The following is a 21,704-nucleotide window of genomic DNA, read 5'->3' on the forward strand; positions in this document are numbered from 1 at the left end:
ATCTTGGAGCCACAAACTCAGAAGACAACTGGAATGTTGGTTTGACACTCTGTCAAGTCAACTGCACATTATAAAAGGATCACAGGGGAGTTGCACTCCCTCTGAAGTAGCAGGTTCACAGTTTTGGGGTGCTTTTGGATCCACTTTTGTCACTGGAGGCTCAGGTCTCCTCAGTGGCTAGAAGTGCCTCTTGCTAACAACTGATTAGTTCAACAGCTGTAGCTTTTCCTGGACTGGGAAATCCCTGCCACAGAGGATTTCAAATCACTCTACATGTGATTAGACCAATGCCAGGTTTTCTGGGCTATGTGAACTGCTGCTCTTAACTAAGTCATTATCACTGTAGTTTCTGTGTTTTATTTTCCTCTGACCTCACTGTTACACATGAATAAACCCTCATATTTTTGTTTTACGGTGTGTTAATGGTTTTATTGTACACCACCAATAAAATAAACAGAATGTGTGCACCTCAATATAACACTGGTGAATATCCATAGTAGCAAAGCATCTGCTTTTCATGTAGAAGGTCCCACATTCAATCTCCATCATCATTTTCTTCCAGGTAAGGCTGGAGAAAAATTCTGCCTGAAACCCTGGTGAGCTGCTGCCAGTCCGTGTGGACAATACTGAGCTACATGAACCAATGGTCTGACTGGGCTTAAGGCAGATTCCTGTGTTTTTATAAACCTATTACGTATATGATAAAGTGCACTGAAGCCCACATAATCTTGTGCCATGACAAATTTGCTAATCTTTAAGGTGTTATTATCCTGTATCAATCACCCTTGTTTCAAAAGGCTGGGAACTGAACGGTGGTTTCAGGCCTAGATTTTGTCAGTGTTAGTAACACAGGAAAGCAAACAGGTATGAATCAGAGTGGTTGGACTGTCAAGCACCCATTTGGTCATAACCTAGAACCACACACTCAACCTAGCGCCACACTCAAAGTACCAGCTGTGCATGGCATTTGTTTTTTAACTTCCATGAGCTGGAGACAATAGCAATGTCATTTCTCCCAGTCTATAGAATGGATGTCCAGGCCATAAAGAAGGCTTGGGGTACATGTTCCCCATGAACAGAGCAGCAACATTTGAGTTGGCAATCAAATTAGGTAGATTATCACAACAACCCTCCATCTGCTGGCATTATCTATCAGAGTGTGCAACCTTCAGTGGGAACGAACATCACACACCATTTAAGGGATGGAGGGATCAATGGACATTTCTGCAGAAAGAGAGAAGAAAACATAATCCCAGTTCAGTTTCACTGCTTTAAGAGGGGGAGTTTTTCATCCTAGAGAATTAACAGTAGAAGGTGCCTTCCTGCCAAAAAAAAACCTTCCAGTGTGTGTGTGTGTGTGTGAGAGAGAGAGAGAGAGAGATCATATATATATATATATATATATATATATATATATATATGGCTATCAAATTAATCTATTTAGAAGCAAAGTGCCACTTTTATTTCTAGCTCTCCAGGCCAGCACTGTACTTAGAAAATAGCTCAAAGCATCACACAAAAAATTAAAAAAAATCTTGGAGATGGAACCACTACACAAAGTTGCAAGTGGGGCTATAAATCTGATACACAGATCCTTCAAATTAAGGGAAAATGCTGCTATAATCATTGTGGGGAATTGATATCACAGCATGACATGCCTGTCCATGAATATATTGAGTCTGCGGCATATTCCTGTGGGGAATCACATTGCTGATTGAATTAAAGCAGAACAACAACAACTGGTTATGTTTAGCAGTCTGCCCTGAAAAAAATATCGCTAAAGGTTAAAGTCGGGACAGAACTTACTCTGCACTTAATAAGAAGTAGGCAAACCTGTACACAAGGGCATTCAATATCTGCTGCTAAGAAGGGCAGGTTGCAGAATGCTACACAAAATGAGCAATTTTAAACTACTTCTCTTTGGCTAATTGATTTCACTTCATGGAGAGAGATGAAGACCGATGCAGTTTTGCATTTCCACCTGGTAGCTAACAGAATCACAGAATCAAAGAAATATAGAATTGGAAGGGATCCCAAGGGTCATCTAGTCCAACCCCCTGCACAGTACATTTCCAACAAACTTTGGATCATAACAGGCTAGAAGTCACGTTCCGCACTTTTTCAGCAATTGCATGCAGTAAAGCAGGAGTGGGGAAACTGTTGTTGCTGGACTACAAATCCCATCATCCCTGACCACTGGCCATGCTTTCTGGGGTTGGAAGGCTACAAGTTCTCCATCCAAAACATTCATTTCCCTTTTGCTTATTTAATTTATGTTGCTTATGCCACTTTTAAATAAAGTTAAGCAAGTGTTTAAAAATGCCTATATGCCTGGTCAGTGTGATTTTTTTACCCTCTCCAGCTGGTTGGCACATAGGCACAGACAGTCATAATTAGCATGCCATCTCAAGACATTGGCCTCAAGCAATCATCGGCAACCACTGTTAAGTTTATTAAAAGTGGAGAGGAGGTTGACAGAGTATTTGGAGAGGTCTGAGAGCAGAATTGGCTGTAGCATAAAGCACTGATAATGTTAATGAGTTGAAAAGTTCATTCTTAAATATAGGCAAGGGCACCAAGTCTGCTGTAGTCGGCATCTGCATGTACTGGCTACAAATTTATAATGTATTACTACTACTTGCATCAGCACTATTGCTACACTACTGTGTGATACAAAGCCCACTAGACTTCAGTAGATCTTGGACCAAGTTTTGAATGTTCCTTGGAGCAATGAAATGGAAGCAAGTGTTTATCTTTTACCCTCTGAGATGCTCTGTTCCCAAATCCAAATCCAATTCACAGAACCTAGAACTGGAAGGAGTCGGACTCGTGTGTTTTAACTCTCCATTCACACGCTCATTAAAGGCCCCTCTGGATGAATTTTTGGGTCACTGACACAATAATAGTGTATTTACAACACTGATAACAACCCAGAACACTTGCAGTAGGATGTTATGGTACCTGCATCAATTGGAAGCAAAGCGGTATCCCACCCCAAAACAGGTGCAAACAGTACTGAAAGTGGGAATGTGTATGAACAGTCCAATACCACCATGAGCACAAATCATCATGAATGCAGAATAAAAAGGACACATGGAGGGGCACTAAGATAGCAAATCCAGGATACATTGGGTCACAAGCAGTTAGCAGGTGCTGTGCACCAAGACACAACTGCAGAGCGAATCCTATATGCTAATAGTGAAGTCATTCTCAAAGCGTGGATCCTTATGCCTTATGTGGTGAAAGTCGTCATTACCCCCACACACGAAGGCAATATTAATAGGAGGGACCCTAAAGCTTACTGGAGTACCACCAGCACCCAAATCTTCAGGGGGAAAAGGGAGGGAACACTCAAATGGCTTATGATCACAAGCCACAGAATTCTGGCTGAGTATGGGAGGGGGGGAATCATGGAAAACTAAAGAGGATAGTGATGGAATATTCTGATATTCCTGGTGTTGAGCAGATTTTTGTAAACACCATTTTGCGTGCGCGCACACACACACACTGGTTCAGCTTAAAATATGAACTATTTTCACATTTTACATGCATCACTGCATGCACACAATAGAATAGTATATGCATACGCACTCTGGGTTTCCTAAAGCAACCAGCACATAAACAGATGCATACAACAATGCACATAAAGGTAAAGGTACCCCTGCCCGTACGGGCCAGTCGTGTCCGACTCTAGGGTTGTGCGCCCATCTCACTTAAGAGGCCGGGGCCCAGCGCTGTCCGGAGACACTTCCGGGTCACGTGGCCAGCATGACGAAGCTGCTCTAGCGAGCCAGCACCAGCGCAGCACACGGAAACGCCGTTTACCTTCCTGCTATAAAGCGGTACCTATTTATCTACTTGCACTTAAGCGTGCTTCCGAACTGCTAGGTGGGCAGGAGCTGGGACCAAAGGACGAGAGCTCACCCCGCAGCAGGGATTCGAACCGCCGACCATGCAATCGGCAAGCCCTAGGCACTGAGGTTTTACCCACAGCGCCACCCGTGTCCCAACATTGCACATAACTGTCTAAAATAGTTATCTATTAATACTTACTAAAAGTATGTAGCGGAAATATAGCACCACATGGGGCTTGTTTCTTTCATATATAATATATCTATAATATGTGTTATGCTTTGCATATAACTTTATATATAATTTGTTGGATATTTTTAATTTAAGAAATGGGTGAGCAACTGGGCCCTAAGTGAGTGATCAAAACAAATGGTGGTTCAATGCAGGGAAAGACTGACAGGCTTAAAAATGATTTCCTCCTCAGCAAGCTTGTGTTGCAGGTCCCACTTGTAAGCTGCCAAAAGCTCAAGCAAGGGAACTGAGCACAAAGTTGCTTCACAGAACCAGTAAGAACCACGAAGCAACCTGCTTCCAAAAGACAATCAGTCAAATTTTGACCATGAACAAAAGACAACCTTTGGAAGGCAAATATGCCAAATCTCAGAGTGCGTGCACAACCAGCTCTTTTCTCTTCAGTAGCAGCATGAAAGCCATTGATTTGGAGCTTTTTGTTTTCTTATCTTCTTGTGGCCCTTCCTCCCATGCCACAAGAAGATAAGAAAACAAAAATACACCATCAGATCACCTGTAGCATGGTAGTAAGGAGATGTCGTGGGGCAAATTGATGAAAGATCTGCTGCTTTTACTAAGCAGTCCTTTGTGGTTTTGCAGCACCAGCAAAAACCACTAACACTTCTAATAGAGAGATATTCATCCTGATAATACTTAGAGCTTCACACACAGCAGCTTATTATCCTATAACAACCCTGTGAAGTAGTTCAATATTATCCCCACACTGCAGATCAGGAACTGAGAAAAGAGAACTTGCCTAAGTCCGCTTAATGAATCCACAGCAAATGTGAAATTCAGATTGGAAACTTCCTGATTTATAGCTCATCTCACCACCACCAGTACTATCAGACCTACTTTTAATCAATAGACCAATGGACCTGTTGCATATATATCACTCAAAGCACTGATCAGGTCTAAACAGCCACTGCCCAAGAGAATCTAAGACAGTAATTCTACACACACATACCTGGGAGCAGTGGACACTGGTCCATTCATGCAAATGTGCCACTGCCCCACCAACCAGTCTGCCCTCATCCAGTTTGTCCCACTGCCTGCTAGGGAGTAGATTCTTCCTTCTTTGTCTCAGGGTTCATTCACACTTCCGCTTGTCCCATGCCTAGATTGCAAAGAGTTTTTTTTGTTTTGTTTTTTGCATTCCAAGCAGTTTTTTGTTTGCCCCGTCGCTTTCCCCAGGAAGAGTTGCTATTTAGCGCTGAATCAGAGCAAACATGAATCCATGGGAAAACCTATTGATATTTGCTGTAAAGACTGGATTTACCTGGGGGGAAAGGCAAGACAAGTGGAAATCTGGATGACCTGTGTTGCTCTTGTAGAACTTGGCAGTGGGGCAGGAGGAGGGCAAAAGGTGAATTGGCTGGCTCTCCCTTTCCTTGGTTCTAACTCCACCTACTGTTGGGTTCCATGGATTCTGCCCTACTAGTTTCAATGGGCACCAGACACCACGACATGGGAGTAAATCCTGTTGCACTTAATGGGGCTTCCTACTAAGCACACTTGTACAGGATTGCACTATCATGTACCTGTTATGCAAAGCTCCTAGGCATACAGTATATTAACTCCACTTCTGCCTCATCAGAGAGCTTCTTGGTACCAGAGAAAACAGTACAAGGCACAGAGATAAATAGCTATGTGTGCATGTTTGTATGTGTGTATTTTATATAGATGCAGTATGCATTCACACCAAATCTTTAGGCTATTTTCCAAACACCTAGCTAGAGACTCCAGCAAAATTTATACTCCAGTCCAAAGCAACTTTTAATGAGCGATTTCTATACTTATTTGCCTTCTACACAGGTTGGCAAAACCTCTGTTACTTCTGAAATCACTATGCCATATATTTTATGTTGCTTGATAAAGGTCAGATTTCCCCACCCCCCACCACCCAAGAGCAATCTAAAAGCTCAGCTATTTCAGAATCCTCATTAATGTCATCGCCTCCTCATTTATTAAATGGCTCCTCTTCCTCCTTGGAAGCATTTCCTCCTGCAGTCGAGTTGCAAAAGCACTTTTTGCTCCCCTTCCACCTATATCAACCAAGCCCCGCCGCCTCTCTCTTTTAATCCTGCTTCCTCCCTCTCTCCATCACAGGCCATTCACATGAATTGGATTTTTACCCAACAGTGCCAAAGCATGCATCATTTTAAATAAATCATTTGCAATGACCTATTTACTGTAAATCACCAAAAAAGAGAGAGAAGGAAATATATAAAATCCATGCAAATGGTTTCAAATACATTTGCAATCTTCATAGAGCACCGCCAAGTCATCATGAATACCTCTCTCAATAGAAAGTGTTCTAGACAGTTAAAGCTGTTCCTGCTAAGTCATTTCTTTGCAATTGAAGGATGCTTCCAGGCTAGGTGATGGGTGTGGAACTGCAATGCTTTGTTGACTCACTTTTAACGGGGCATCCACACATCCAATCATGCTCATCCCGTATTTTCCCTGTGGCTCTTCTATCTTTCCCCAAACCATGTTTTTCAGAAGAGCTGACAGCTAGAATGCATTTTACTGGTATAGACTAATTTAAAATAAACTGGGGGTAATGAGACAACACACAGCAGCTATGTCACGTGTACAGTGTGGCTAGAAGGTAGTAGGATATACACAGATGGGGAAAGTGCAATATTCAGGGATGGTAACTTACAACAGAAGAGCAATGATTCGCTATGATCCCCTTTACATTGTTTATTATGGTTGTCCAGTGGGCAACAGGAATGCCTCTCTCTTTTTTTACCATGTCTGCATCTGAGTCACCAAGACAGTGGGACACTTTAAAGCACCAGCACTGTATCAGGGTAAAGTGATCTATAAAAAGAAACTTCATCATTTCAGCCCATTCCTACTTTCTGCTGGCACGCAGCTAGTGATTAGAGCAAAGAAACAAAGACAAAGAGTCAGCAGAATATATATATATATATATATATATATATGTGTGTGTGTGTGTGTGTGTGTGTGTGTGTGTGTAGTTCAATTCAAGTGAAGTTGCTGCAGCAGTAGGTGGTCTATGCAGTCACTTAGGGAAAGGAGACCTAGCTCTTGCCACATGCATGCTCAGGTATGCTGTGTAGGGCTGAGGTTTGGCTACTTAACCCTGCCACACCTTCTGCTGGCCTTCAGGGATGGAGGAAGGGGGGCGGTGGGGGGCAGCCGCACCGAGTGTCATTACTGAGGGGAGTGACATTTGGCATGCTGCCTGCCCACAACTCCCAAGCCTACCATGGTTAAGAACAGTGGACTCGTAATCTGGTGAACAGGGTTCGCTTCCCCGCTCCTCCACATGCAGCTGCTGGGTGACCTTGGGACAGTCACACTTCTCTGATGTCTCTCAGCCCCACTCACCTCACAGAGTGTTTGTTGTGGGGAAAGGAAGGGAAAGAAGAATGTTAGCCCCTTAGGATAATGATAAAGCGGGATATCAAATCCAAACTCTTCTTCTACCCTGAGCTGTTGGGGGAAGGGGGCGGAGCTGCGCTGCCTTGCCGGTGGCCTTCCCCCTTTGTTTTGACAGCTCGGGGGAGGCTTGGGAGCCATGGGTGGGCGGCGCACTGTTGCCCCCGCTCCTGGGCAGCTTCCGGGGTGGGGGGGAGCCTTACCCGAGCTATCAAAAGGAAGAGAGAAGGGAGGAAGGCTGCTGGCAAAGTGGCGCAGCTCACTCCCTCCACCACCGCCCAGGAAGCAGCCCGCCATGGGCGGCTCGCCGTGCCCCCATAGCCCCACCCTCAGGTGCACAGCATGTGCGCCGCTCCAGGTGCAGCTAGCTCCAGCTCTGCCAGGAGCAGCTAGCTCCAGCTCTGCCAGCCTTCTGGAGGTTTGGTGGCATCCACCAATCCCACTTCATTCAGTCCAGGCATTGGCAGGTCACCTTTGGGTGTGGGCAGTATGCTTTTTTTTTTTTTTTTTTTTGGCTCATCAGTTGATTGGCATTGTTTGCTAGTTTATTTTTTTGGGGGGGGGGAGGTTCCTCAAGCTTCACTGGCTTGGTGGCATGTGTCCGCAGTGGAGGGATGGGTTGCTGTTAGATTTCCCACACTGGCAGGTAGACAGCTAATGTTTGGTGAGGGTAGTCACCTTTAAGATTGAACAATGTTGCCCCAAGTCTAGCCTGCAGTGCTGTCAACCCCCCTGGCAGGGCATACCCTCCAACATTTCTCTGATGAAAATAGGGAACATCCTAAGGAAAAGTGGGATATTCTGGGATCAAATTAGAAACCCGGATGGCCTCTCTAAATAAGGGATGCCTCTGGAAAATAGGGACACTATTGGCAGGGTGGAGTGAAACACTATCATCTCCCTACTTACCTGAAAGCATGATGCAACACTACCTCTCCCCCTTGGTGGAGCTGACTTGCCCAGTTTGTTACGTGTGGTTATAATACCCCACACCTTTGTTCCCTTATTCAGATCTGTGGTGTCAAGCCTTTGTACCTTGCTGCCTTATTTCCCTATGTGGCTGCAATACATGTCCGTGTAACTTTACACAAAGGAGGTGTGTGTTGTGAAGACTGTTCCATTTATTTCAAAGGCCTGTCTAGTTGAGCATTCTGTTCTTGCAGCGGCCAACAAAATGCCTATGGGAAGTTCGCAATCGGGAACTGACCACAGCAGGGCCCCACTGCTCCTTTGACTGAAATGATTGAGAAACCTTTCTGAATAGAAGGGCTTCGTGTTGGCTTTGGAGCTCCTGAGCTTGTATGAAATTAAGGTTCATCATCAGCTAGAGAAAGCAGTAACAGCCAAGACTGCCACCAATCACAAGCAAAAGGGTCCCCGGAGACAGAAGCTGGTATATACAAGCAACGAAGGAAAGGGGGAGGGGCACAGGTTATTCATGCAAAAGATAACAAGTTCAACCCCCAACAAATCCACTGAAAGGATCAGGCAGCAAGTGATAGGAATGTCTACTGCTTGAGATGTTTGAGAACCAATGCCAGCTGAAAGGGGCAGGGCAGTGATCCACCACCAAAGGTCCATCTCACTTTCAAGCAGATTCAGAAGTTAAAAACCACTTCTTTTGCTGCAATTTATTTGTTTATTTACTATTTAATGGCAATCATCTCTAAGTGAGGAACAAGGAATACAACATGGAAAGGGTAAGAATCGGTTAAAACTATAAAAATCAGACCAATTAAAATGCATGATGGAATAATAATAATAAACTTCACTAAGTGCTGGAAATTCAGCAAGGAGTGAGTCTGTCTGACCTTAACTGAAATGGAGTTGCATAAAACATGGGCCCATAATACTGAATGCACAGCTCCTGTTGGAGATGAACCATGCATCCAGGCTACAATTTCTATCAGTCCAAAAAGGCTAGTCATGATAGGAGCTAGAGTCTAACAACATCTGAAAGACCAAAAATTTAGTCCTTCCTGGTGAGTCACAGGTGTTATCTTTGGCAAACCATTCCCGCCCCCTCATCACACCCTGTCTTGAGCAACCAATAAATGTGCACCAGAGATTTTGCTCATCAAGAAACAAAGGAGAAACTGTCTGCCTCTGACACCCCAGCATCACACACACGCAAAATTATTTGTAATGTCAAATGCTCTGCTTGTTTCTACAGAACGGGCATCATTACAGTTGCTCTTTTCTCTGTGTGTGAATAACTTTTCATTTCCCTTTACTATTAACCTACCCAAGCATTACCAAAGCAGGCTGATTGAGCCAGTCAGATGGAGGGCTTCCTCTTTGCTTCTCTGAGAATGTTAATTTGCTTCAGTGCATATCACTATTCCACGGGGCTCCCTTCTTTGCTTTCATATGCTTCACTGCCAGAGCTACTGGTCACATTCACTAAGTACATCCCTACCTCCAGCTTCTCCTTGACAGATATATATATATATATATATATATATATATATATATATATATATGCATGCTGCGAGTTTTGAAAAATGTCCAAGCATGCAGTTCTTATGGGACTGACAGCTCAGGCAGTCTAAAACTAACTAGTACTGAAATGGAAAACATCACACAAAGTGGTTGTGAATTTCCCCACATATTTAGCGTATGGGATGCCAAAGATTGGTTAAAATGTTATGTCTGGAAATCCAGCTTATTTTGGATTCAAGGTATATACTGATGGGTATAAAGGTAGTTGGGTGGCAAGATGTCGTTCTTCTTCTCATCCCCTCTCCTAGCTAAGGTTCCTGCACCCACAGCAAAAGGCTCACACACAAATTGACTGCTCATGTGAGTAGTTAAATGCAGAAGAGAGGATTTGCCAAGGCAACACATGAATTGTGCCTGAGTGACTCAGAGAGAATGCATTTGTATGTATACACACACACACACACACACACACACACAAAAACACAACACTTTCTTTGGTGCAGCCCACAAGCATATATAGTCTACCACATTCCGGCAGTTTAGATCATGTATATAAGGCAGGCAAACTTGAAAATCCCTTATTGCATGAGAAATGAGGAGGGGGATATGGGGAGAGGAGATCCCAAAATGCTAATATGTTTATATGTGAAACATTATTACTATTATTATTACTACTACTACTACTCAATCTTCTACTATCTTTCCACCACTCCAGTCCATTCCCCACCCCTCTGTTTTATTTTCACTTTTCCACTTTCCATCAATACCCCCATCTTTCCTTATTCCTCTCCTTGCTGAAAGTTAAATGCAATGCAAGATCCTAGAAATTATTAAGAAACTCAAGGGGAAATAATGGAGATGAATCTTTATGAGGAGATACAAGGACCAACATTCACCTTAAGGAGTTCATAGTGCTGGATGCCGTTGACTCCAATGTCAGGATCAAGAGCAGATGGGACAGAATACCGGGAATTGATGGCTGTGTTCTCAGGGATAGAGATATTGATGACTGTTGATGGAAAAAGAGGGGCATTGTCATTTATATCCTCAATCAGGAACCTGATCTTGACCAGTCGGAAAACTTCATCGGGCAGGACAGCAACTTCCACCTCATAGAAACAGCGGTTCTCACTAAAAATGCCAGAGCAGAGCTTCTCCCGGTCAATGCGGTTGGCAGTGGTGAATATTTCTCCAGTATTCTCCTCCACGTGCACCAGCGGAACATCCCCAGTCTTATACACAAGCTTGAACTGCAGGGGTGACGAAAGGGGCACATCAGGGTCCAGAGTCAAGTTGAGGTCCTTAAGCAAATTGCCAATTAGGACATTTTCTGGCAACTCCTCCCGCACCGTATAATTCTTCTCCTGGGCACCGGACTGAAACACGATACAGGTTAATAAGGCTGCCAAGAGGTAGGTCCTGGAAAGCAAGTCCATCTCCAGAATGGCTAAGGAGTTGTCCAACCGAACACTAAGAAGAACTAGGAAATAAAAATGAGAAGAGAAGAACAGGTTAAGAAACGCCAGCAACCTAATAAGAAGTTTTACTCTGTTTTGGTTTTTGGTTGTTTTTTTTAAAGGAACGGCAAATTCAAACATATCATTTGGCAACGGCTGTTTCGCAATGAGCACTGGCACAGTGAAAAACAAACAAGCAAACATCAATATACATTTACTGTTTGTAAATGCTTAGTGAAGTAGATTGTTTAGTATTTGCAAGGCTTCCAGCCAATACATGCCAATTGCCAGCCAATTCCACTGCCTCACAAGTTTTGTTTTCAGGGAGAGGGAGGGAGGACCATTTACATGGTAGCACAGCATCTCCTTGTAACTAGGAGCTAAAGTCATACATCCAAGGAATTCCACCAGAGTATTCCATCTGGGTGTGCTCACCCAAAAGGTTTCCAACATTCAGTTTGCATACCATTTGCTGCTTTCCCATGGTTGTGTGTGTGTGTGTGTGTGTGTGTGTGTGTAAAGAAAGTATTTTCCCCATTCACATTTGCAATACCATCACACACCATATACAAACACTCTCCACCCTCCTTCCTTTGCAGTCTGTGGTTTGGCTGTTAACACAAGTCATTCCAAACTATTTATTCTGAATTGCTGGAGTGCATCTTCTTCCACTTTGAGGCATCCCAATGATCTGAATTACAGAGTTTAATTTGGGACAAGGGAAGATGCTGACTGGTAAGTCAGAGGTCCTGGCTGCCACACATCCGGGGCAGCCATAGGCAAAGTGATGAACATAGGGGAGAAATTTGATTTTGTTCAAATTCCAAATGAGAAAATACTTCAAACCAATATGCAAACAGAAACACACTTCAGAATCCACACTTCTATGAATTCTGTGGTGCAATGCTCCAACCAAACAATTATGTACCCAGATACATCTACTAGGGGAAAGTGCACATAAAATTGCTTGAACTAAAACAAAAAAGCATCATGCTACAGAAGGTTGTTTGCAAAAATGTGCATTATTAGTCAAAACTCCATATAACTGTGCTTATTAGGAGAAATTCATACTAAAAATTTATGGAAAAATGACCCTGAAATTGTTTTAAAATGCAAATTGCTGTGGGAATATGGACAACTGAGTTTAAAACCAGGGTAGGGGTGAGATGAGAAAACAATACTGATAGATTTGACCATCCCCACCTCTTCCAAAGAAGGAAATGCCTAGTCTTAGAATAAGGTTTAGAATATATTATTATTATTATTATTATTATTATTATTATTATTATTATTCCTATCTTGTTGGGTTGCCCGGCCACTCTGGGCAGCTTCTAACACATATAAAAACATAATAAACCATCAAACATTAAAAGCTTCACTATACGGGGCTGCCTGCAGATGTCTTCTAAAAGTTGTAGTTATTTATCTCCTTGACATCTGATGGGAGGGCATTCCATGGGGGGCCCCCCACTGCTGAGAAGGCCCTCTACCTGGTTCCCTGTAGCTTCATTTCTCGCAGTGAGGGAACCACCAGAAGGCCCTTGGAGCTGGACCTCAAGGTCTGGGCTGGATGACAGGGGTGGAGATGCCCCTTCAGGTATACTGGGCCAAGTCCATTTAGGAACAATCAGCAGCTGCCTACCATTCTCCTTGTTCTTCTGCCAACATGCTCCTGTGCTTTTGGGCCTCCTCTTTGAGGAAACAAAAACACACTCCCTCTTTTAATCTGTATCCAGCTCCAGAGAGAAAGCAAAGCTGTTCAAGGGTTCTCCAAAGCACAGATAGTTCTATCCGTTTTCTCATATGAGAACTCAGGCTGGCATAGAAAGCTGATCAGAGTGACACCCATCTGGCAGAACCCAGCTGAGAACAGATAGAACACATTAGTAAGTAACAGAAGGAGGTTGCAATGGGCATAGCAAATGACAAGTGGTTTTATGTCAAACTGGCTATGTCCCCATCTCAAAAGAAATGTATTTCTCAGTTTCTTTGGATGTTAGATTACACAATGTTGCGGGGCCTGCAACAAGCTCCCCATAGTACAGGCTGGCATAACTCGCTGATTCCCTATTTAAACTGGCTCTTAATCTTTAAATCCCTTTATCTGCAGGATCTGATATAATGAGCTAAGAATGACATTGTGGACACTTGGCCAAGCACTCAAGGCCAAGCCCATTCTTTTGTCACAAACATTTACTCCACATGTGGGTGTTTTAATTGAAAAAAATATTTAAGTTAGCAGGTTGCTATTGCTTTTCCAGACACTGCATTTTGGATCTCTGATGTCTTACAACCGTTTTGTTTTGTTTTGCTGTTTTATTTATTTTAAAGCTATTTTATAGTACAGTGGTAACTTGGGTTACAGACGCTTCAGGTTACAGACGCTTCAGGTTACAGACTCTGCTAACCCAGAAATAGTATCTCAGGTTAAGAACTTTGCTTCAGGATGAGATAATCCTTAGGGATGGGGAGTGTACACTAACTCAGTGACACTCAGACTTCAAATTCATAAGTATGAAAATGTTCTTGTACTCCCTTCCCTCGTTATAATATCGGCACTAAAATCCAACAAAATGTCACTTCATTGGGTCCATCCTTGTGTCTCATACTGTCCAGCAGCACAGAGTTAAGTGAAAGTGAAATACCCTTCCTGAAATATTTGTGGTGCGATAACCAAAGCAGAGTTGTAGCATCTGTTAGATTCGATTAAATACTTATACTTTTCCATTAAAATAACATGCAAAGTGTATTACAATACACATAAACAACAACACAAAGTAAAATGAAGCAATTTTTTAAAAAATAAAAACTGAAATTACCTATTCTATCTAATAATACCAAACACAGTACAGTGGTACCTTGGGTTACATACGCTTCAGGTTACATACGCTTCAGGTTGCAGACTCCACTAACTCAGAAATAGTACCTCGGATTAAGAACTTTGCTTCAGGATGAGAACAGAAATTGTGCTCTGGCGGTGCGGCGGCAGCAGGAGGCCCCATTAGCTAAAGTGGTACCTCAGGTTAAGAAAAGTTTCAGGATAAGAACGGACCTCCGGAACGGATTAAGTTCTTAACCTGACGTACCACTGTAGTATCAACCTACCAATGAATTCTTAGCTGATTAATCTATTAATCATAAGATGAAAACAGCAATAGTTCTGAAGCAAGAAGCACAAAGTATGTACAAACTTTTTATTTAAACATGTATTTTATCTCAATGCATGCATTTCTAGATATATGTTTATCTTAAAATACTCCCCCTCCCACACACACATTTTGAGTCATATCTCAAAATTCTGATGCCCCAAATCTGATGGGAGGAATTAAATCCCAAATAATATATCTATCTTGGGAAGGTGAATGAGGTTTGTCACTTAGTAATAATGAAAAGCACACTGAACAAAAATAAGTGACAGCAGACTAGTTTAGAAAGGGCAATGAGTTGACCTAGCTTCCCCCAGTGTCTAACAAAAGATGCAGAGGAGGGGGTGTTGCTTTATATGCAGAATCTTCAATCCTGACAGGTTAAAAATAATATCAAGAGACGTTAACAACAACAACAACAATCTAAATAATAAATTATATATATATATATATTTATAATTAATTATTTTAATAATTATTATTATTATTAATAATAATAGAGGTTAAAAATAAAAAGGTTTATTTGGCTATGTCCGAAGTAAGAGGAGGAAGAACAAGCAAGTGGTAGGTCCTCCGCGTGGGAAAGATGGAGAAATGCTGTTGGGTGACAGAGAAAAGGCGGAACTACTCAACAGCTACTTTTCCCAAAAGGAAAGTGATGCCCAACCTGGTGATAACAGAATAAATGATGTAAGAAGGGAGCTGCAGCCCAAGATAGGAAAAGAGGTAGTAAGGGACACCTACGTAGCTACTTTAAATAAATTCACATATCCAGGGCCTGGTGAGCTGCATCCAAGAGTACTAAAGGAGCTTGCGGGTGTAATTTGTTTATTATCTTTGAGAATTCTTGGAGTACAGGTGAGGTCCCTACAGACTGGAGGTGGGCAAATGTTGTCCCCATCTTCACAAAGGGGGGAAAGGCCCAGGTAACTGCCAACGGGTGAGGTTGACATCCATACCAGGGAAGGTCCTGGAACAGCTAATTCAACAGTTGGTCTGTGAGCATTTAGAAAAGGATGCTGTGATTACTTGGACCCAGCACGGGTTTCTCAAAAATAAGTCATGGCAGACCAATCTGGGGTTTGTTTGTTTTTTAAATGAAATTGCAAACTTGGTGGATCAGGGAAATGCTGTGGATATAGTGTATCTTGATTTCAGTAAGGCTGTTGATAAAGTCCCCTATAATAGTCTCACAAGGAAGTTGGTAAAATGAGGGTTGAACAAGATAACTGTTAGGTGGATTTGTAGTTGGTTGACTGACCGAACCCCAAAAGTACTCATTAATGGTTTCTGGGGAAAAGTGACAAGTGAGGTGGCACAGGGTTCTGTCCTGGGTCTGTTGTTGCTCACCGTCTTTATAAGTGCCTTGTATTAAGGAATTGAGGGGATGCTCATCAAATGTGCAGATGACACCAAACTGGAAGGGGTAGCTAATGCCACAGAAGACAGAATCAGAATTCAAAATGACCTTAACAGATTGGAGAATTGGGTGCAAACTAACAAAATGAATTTCAAAAAGGATAAATGTAAGGCTCTGCACTTAGGCAGGAAGAACCAGATGCACAAATATAGGATGGGGGACACCTGGCTTACTAGAAGTAAATGTGAAAAGGATCTAGGAGTCTTGATGGATCACAAGCTTAACATGAATCAACAGTGTGATGCAGCAGCAGAAAAAGCTAATGATATTCTAGGCTGCACCAACAGAAGTATAGTGTCCAGATCAAGGGAAGTAATAGTACCACTCTATTCTGTCTTGGTCAGACCACTCCTGGATTACTGTGTCCAATTCTGGGCACCACAATTTAAGAAGGATGTTGACAAGCTGGAATGTGTGCTGAAGAGGGCAACCAAGATGATCAAGGGTCTGGAAACTAAGCCTTATGAGGAGCAGTTGAAGGAGCTGAGTATGTTTAGCCTGGAAAAGAGGCAACTGAGAGTAGATAAGATAGCCATCTTCAAATATCTTAAGGGCTGTCACATGGAGGCGGGAGCATGCTTGTTTTCTCGTGCTCTGGTGGGTAGGACTCAAACCAATGGCTCCAAGTTGCAAGAAAGGAGATTCTGACTAAACATTCAGGAAAAAACTTTCTGACAGTAAGAGCTGTTTGGCAGTGGAATAGACTCCCACAAGAGGTGACGGGCTCTCCTTCCTTGGAAACCTCCAAGGAAAAACAGGGGTTGGATGGCCACTTGTCATGGATGCTGTAATGAGTATGGGTTGCTCGTGCGTAAGTTGCCGCCTCTCCTGGCTTTGTTGCCTTGTTAAACCTTTCAGTCTGGACAGCCCTTCACTTCATGGCTGCCTCAGTCGCTAGCAGAATCCGTCAGTGGGCGTTTCTTAAACCTTTTCCAACATAAAAGTTGTTTGACACCCAGTCTCCTCCTACTTTCTCTGCATGGAAGTCTTCTGCGCAGGGAGGGCGTGGGTAGCGGAGGACCCGTGCTTTCCCCGCTGGTGTCCGGTGAAGAGTCTGGGAGCCCTCTCGCCGATTCCCCCATCTGCCCCTCTTTATTCCTGGTGTTGCACTGAATTGCTTCCCCATCTGCTGAGCTGCCTCTCTCCCTGCTGGGCCCTTCTCCAGCATCATTTGAGAGCCTTCCCTCTGCCTCTAGCTCCGATGTCAGTTCCCTGACAGATGCTTTACCTGAGATTCCTGCATTGCAGGGAGTTGAACTAGACGACCCTTGAGTCCCTTCCAACTCTCAGATTCTATGACATCACCAGGTAGGGCTGAGAGCAGCGGCCAATCAGCATAGTCAATGCTGAGCTAAATAGGCCAATGGTTTGAATTTCTACAGACAATTATTCATGTCATCACACACAAACACACACACACACACACACAGAGAGAGAGAGAGAGAGAGAGAGAGAGAGAGCGCTGTCCAATGTAACGTGACAAATTAAGGGATCAGCTTTAGTAAGAATCTGCAGATGTGGAAATGTAAGCAAAATAGCTCATATGCATAAGCAGATGGAATTTTGCTCAATGTATCTACCTTCCTGACTTCAGTACATCCAAATTCCATACAAGGATGGAGAGGAGAAATACCTCTACTTCCTTGGCATGGCCTTTTAAATTTGTTAGTCTTTGGCAACAGCTTGCCTTGAGCAGTCACCTTTCATCTCTATTTTGGAAGAATTTGCATAGGACAAATTGTGTAGAATAATAATAAAAAACCAAGAAATCATGACCCAAAACATTTCCTACAGGAATAATATTTAAGCACTCGTCATATGCACTACAATCTAATGCTCCATTTGTGCTACTCTGTCTCATCAGCATTCTTTTTTACTTCCCAACATACATTTTCATGTAGCATTACACAACAGAGAATAGGCCATATAGATTCATTTTTTTTTAAAAAAAATAATTCTTCATCTAAAATGGGAATGAGTTTAAAATATCAAACTAAAGTTAACAGCCATTTAAGTGTTCTAGTAATATGTGTTTAAATGACAGAACTGTACTGGCAGCATTCATATCGGAATGTGTACTGTGCTATTTTCCCCGTCTAGCTATATAGTATACACTATACACAGTGCAGGTATGTGTGTGTATGTGTGTGTGTGTGTGTGCGCGCACACACACACACACACACACATCCTCTGAAACTAGTTACCTGCTTTTATTTTGGCAGTATTAGCTGGGCCTGGGGTGGGAAGGGGAAAACTCCCTATAAATCAGAGATTCAAGATCAAAACACATGGCCAAGTTTTGTCCATGATGGCTACCTTCAACTAAACCCATGGCCAGTCCCTGTTCTCACAGTGTCCACCCGGAAGCCTGTGGGAAGCCAGCAAGCAGAGCCCAAGCGCAAGAGTACACTTCCTTCCTGTGGCTTCCAGCAAGTGGTATTCAGGGTTGGTCAAAGTCATTTAAAATCACACCTTCGGTAATAGGTTTGTCACCCATATATTATATTGAGTATATTGTATTGAGTAAGGCCATTGTTCTATCTAGATTTGCACTGTCTACTACAGGCCTCCATACATTTCCATCCACCTAGATGAATGTGCCTCACAGATTATGGTTCAGTGGTCACCCAGAATTTTAACAAATTCAAGATACCTCCAATCACAATTTATTACTAGATCTCCTGGGTGTTTCTGTAGGGATAATATTTCTGTCTGAATACAGTGGTACCTCGGGTTAAGAACTTCATTCATTCTGGAGGTCCGTTCTTAACCTGAAACCGTTCTTAACCTGAGGTCCCACTTTAGCTAATGGGGCCTCCCACTGCCACCGCATTGCCACCACACGATTTCTGTTCTCATCCTGAAGCAAAGTTCTTAACCCGAGGTACTATTTCTGGGTTAGCGGAGTCTGTAACCTGAAGCATCTGTAACCTGAAGCGTCTGTAACCCAAGGTACCACTATACAAGTCTCCTTGTAACTACCAGGGTAGAGTTTATACCCCACAGAAATAGAAAACAACAGTCATTTGAAACTCAGATTAAGAAGATATGGAATACATTGGCAACATTGGGGCCACCATCCCGTACATGAGAGAAGAAAGAAAGAAAACTTCCAAGACAAAGGACCTCTATTTTCTTTTTTGAAACATGAATAGAATGGATTTTAGGGGCCTATTGCTTTACTTGGTTAATACTCTCTCTCTCTCTCTCTCTCTCACACACACACACACACACACACACGAGTGCTTTGTAATTTTTTATCCATGTCTCACCCACTCAGTTTTAAAAGGGATATTATTAAATGTGAAATAAGATCATGTAAAAAAATAAATAAGTTTTGCACACTCTCAGGGAAAATCACTAGGATGCAAAACACATGCACCATCATCAAACTTCTGCTACCTAATTTAAATGATGAACCACAGAAAAGCAGCACAGTAATATAAAAGTATAATCCCAGAGAGCGTTTCTAGTAACGATAAACCGCAAGACCACAGTGCTGGTGGCTTGTCAGCAGAAGAGAAAACTGTAGGATGTAGGTGTATTAAATTGTCAAGAGTGTTGGTATGGAAATGAAGAATTGTGCAGCTGACATACCGATTTGGAGTCCTAAAAGGAGAGATCCTCAGAATCTTTTTTTAAAATGACCCCTGTACTTCTCCCCTTACCCGCCTCAATATTTATTCGCCTGTATTCAGACTACATTACCTGCCCCGCAAATATGTGAACTCTCAAGAAGCATATTCATCAATATGAACTTGTCTGCTTAATCTCAACCAGATTAAACACCCTCTGTAGGTAGATTTGGCATAACAGATTTTAAGCACTTTGCCAAAACTTTTTCTGTTTTTAAAAAATCCAGACTTCTTAAAATGTTTAACTACAATATTGCTATGCTGTCATTTAGCTGCTGATGTTATTCTATCTGCTCTGCTGCCTAGATGTATTTTCATATTTTAATTAGTATCTTTAGATTTAATCAGGCTGCATCTAACATTAGCCCTTCTCAGAGTAGATGCATTGAAATTAAAGGAGATAACTTAGGTTCATAAATTCCAGTAAGCCTGAGTAGGACTCATATTGGACACAAGCCATTGTTTCAAACCTTTTAAGTATGTTTGACTTTATCAGGGTATTTCAAAATAGAAAGATGGTTTTAAATAAAAAGGAATAACCTCCACCCCCCCCATTAAAAGCAGGGGTAAGTGGTTAACTTGATATAGGGCATGCTCTCTATGTTCTACACATTGCCAGGTCAGGGTTTGTGTCACTGCCAGTGTGGCTCATCCTAAGCCACACCTCCTACTTGCAGTAAAACTCATTAAATACAAGGTGCCAACTTTAGTTAACAGTTCATGGTATGTGTGGGTGCTTTAATGTGTCCTCCTGCAAGCGCCCATCCAAATTAGCAAAGCTTATGTATGCCAAGGGAACGACAGGAAAGCAAGAGACTTCAACTGAGTAGCAAACCTCAGCAGGTCACTCATGAATTCAGTTTCCTTTGAAGCATTCTGTATTTTCAGAAAGGCTTCCCAGAGGAGTATTTGCAGCGGCTTGTTAATCTTCCCTTTTGCATCCTTCCTTCTCTGCACTTTCACTTGCAAATTATCAATGCAATTCATACTTATTTACATAATGAGGCATTGCAGATAGTGTTAGAACATGGGCAAAAGAATCTTGTACATAGTTATGTCTTTTTAAAAAAATGCCCCCCACCCCCCTTACCAGAAAGAAAAAGGAGTTTTGTTAGACGAGGAAATATTTGGACCAGGTCATTCACATTTGTGCTCCTAATCTTGAACGTACATTTTTAAATCAATACAAATATGACCTTCCATGAGCTCTGTTGATCTAAAGCATGGGACTTTTCTGACCCTCATCTATCACATGTATTGACCAAAGAGCAATCTTTTGTTAGATCCCTGTTTGCTTTGCAGTTTGAAAGAGGGTGGTCCTGTTCAGTGGTCTGCCACAAGGGAGCTTCTAAAGCAGGTGTGATTCAGAACTAAAAATTATCCACACCCCACAGCTGAACCCTCTGCAAGCAGAGCACTCACAGGTTTAAACAGTGACAACATGTTAATTATAATGCCCTAATAAATGTTTTTGAATTATGGTGCTGGAGGAGACTCTTGAGAGTCCCATGGACTGAAAGAAGATCAAACCTATCCATTCTGAAGGAAATCAGCCCTAATTTCTCACTGAAAGGACAGATCCTGAAGCTGAGGCTCCAATACTTTGGCCACCTCATTAAAAGAGAAGACTCCCTGGAAAAGACCCTGGTGTTCGGAAAGATTGAGGGCACAAGGAGAAGGGGATGACAGAGGACGAGATGGTTGGACAGTGTTCTTGAAGCTACTAACATGAGTTTGACCAAACTGGGAGGCAGTGGAAGACAGGAGTGCCTGGCGTGCTCTGGTCCATGGGGTCACAAAGAGTCAGACATGTCTAAACGACTAAACAACAAGTAAACTAAATGGAACAGGGTCCTACTTCAGAAAAGAAAAATACAAAATGCTTAGGGGAAACAACTATTTCACATAGTCACAGCTGTGTCTGCCTGTCATTTGTTCTTGGACGAAGGTGGGGGGGTACTATGGCAACAGTTACACAAGGAAGAGGAAGAAAAAAAGAGCTGTCTAGCAACAAGAAAACAGTTAACAAAATTGGGGGTAAATGCCTTGGGATGTAAGGAATTCAAACAGCCCTGCTACATGAAATCAATGATCCATGTAGTGTAGT

At 42.5% G+C, this 21,704-nt stretch overlaps 1 protein-coding gene across 4 annotated transcripts in view; it reads right to left on the reverse strand.

Annotated features, from left to right (window-relative positions):
- PCDH11X (protocadherin 11 X-linked) overlaps positions 1–21,704 on the reverse strand; it is a 751,002-nt gene that overhangs the window by 636,772 nt on the left and 92,526 nt on the right. For all 4 annotated transcript variants that reach the window (XM_080990481.1, XM_080990482.1, XM_080990483.1 and 1 more), the window contains one exon: positions 10,836–11,419. In XM_080990481.1, coding sequence (XP_080846607.1) covers positions 10,836–11,375 — 540 coding nt within the window. In that variant the 5' untranslated portion in view covers positions 11,376–11,419. The remainder of the gene's footprint in view (positions 1–10,835; positions 11,420–21,704) is intronic.

This window comes from Podarcis pityusensis (genome assembly GCF_964106645.2).
Source record: "Podarcis pityusensis genome assembly, chromosome: Z".
Lineage (NCBI taxonomy): Eukaryota > Metazoa > Chordata > Lepidosauria > Squamata > Lacertidae > Podarcis > Podarcis pityusensis.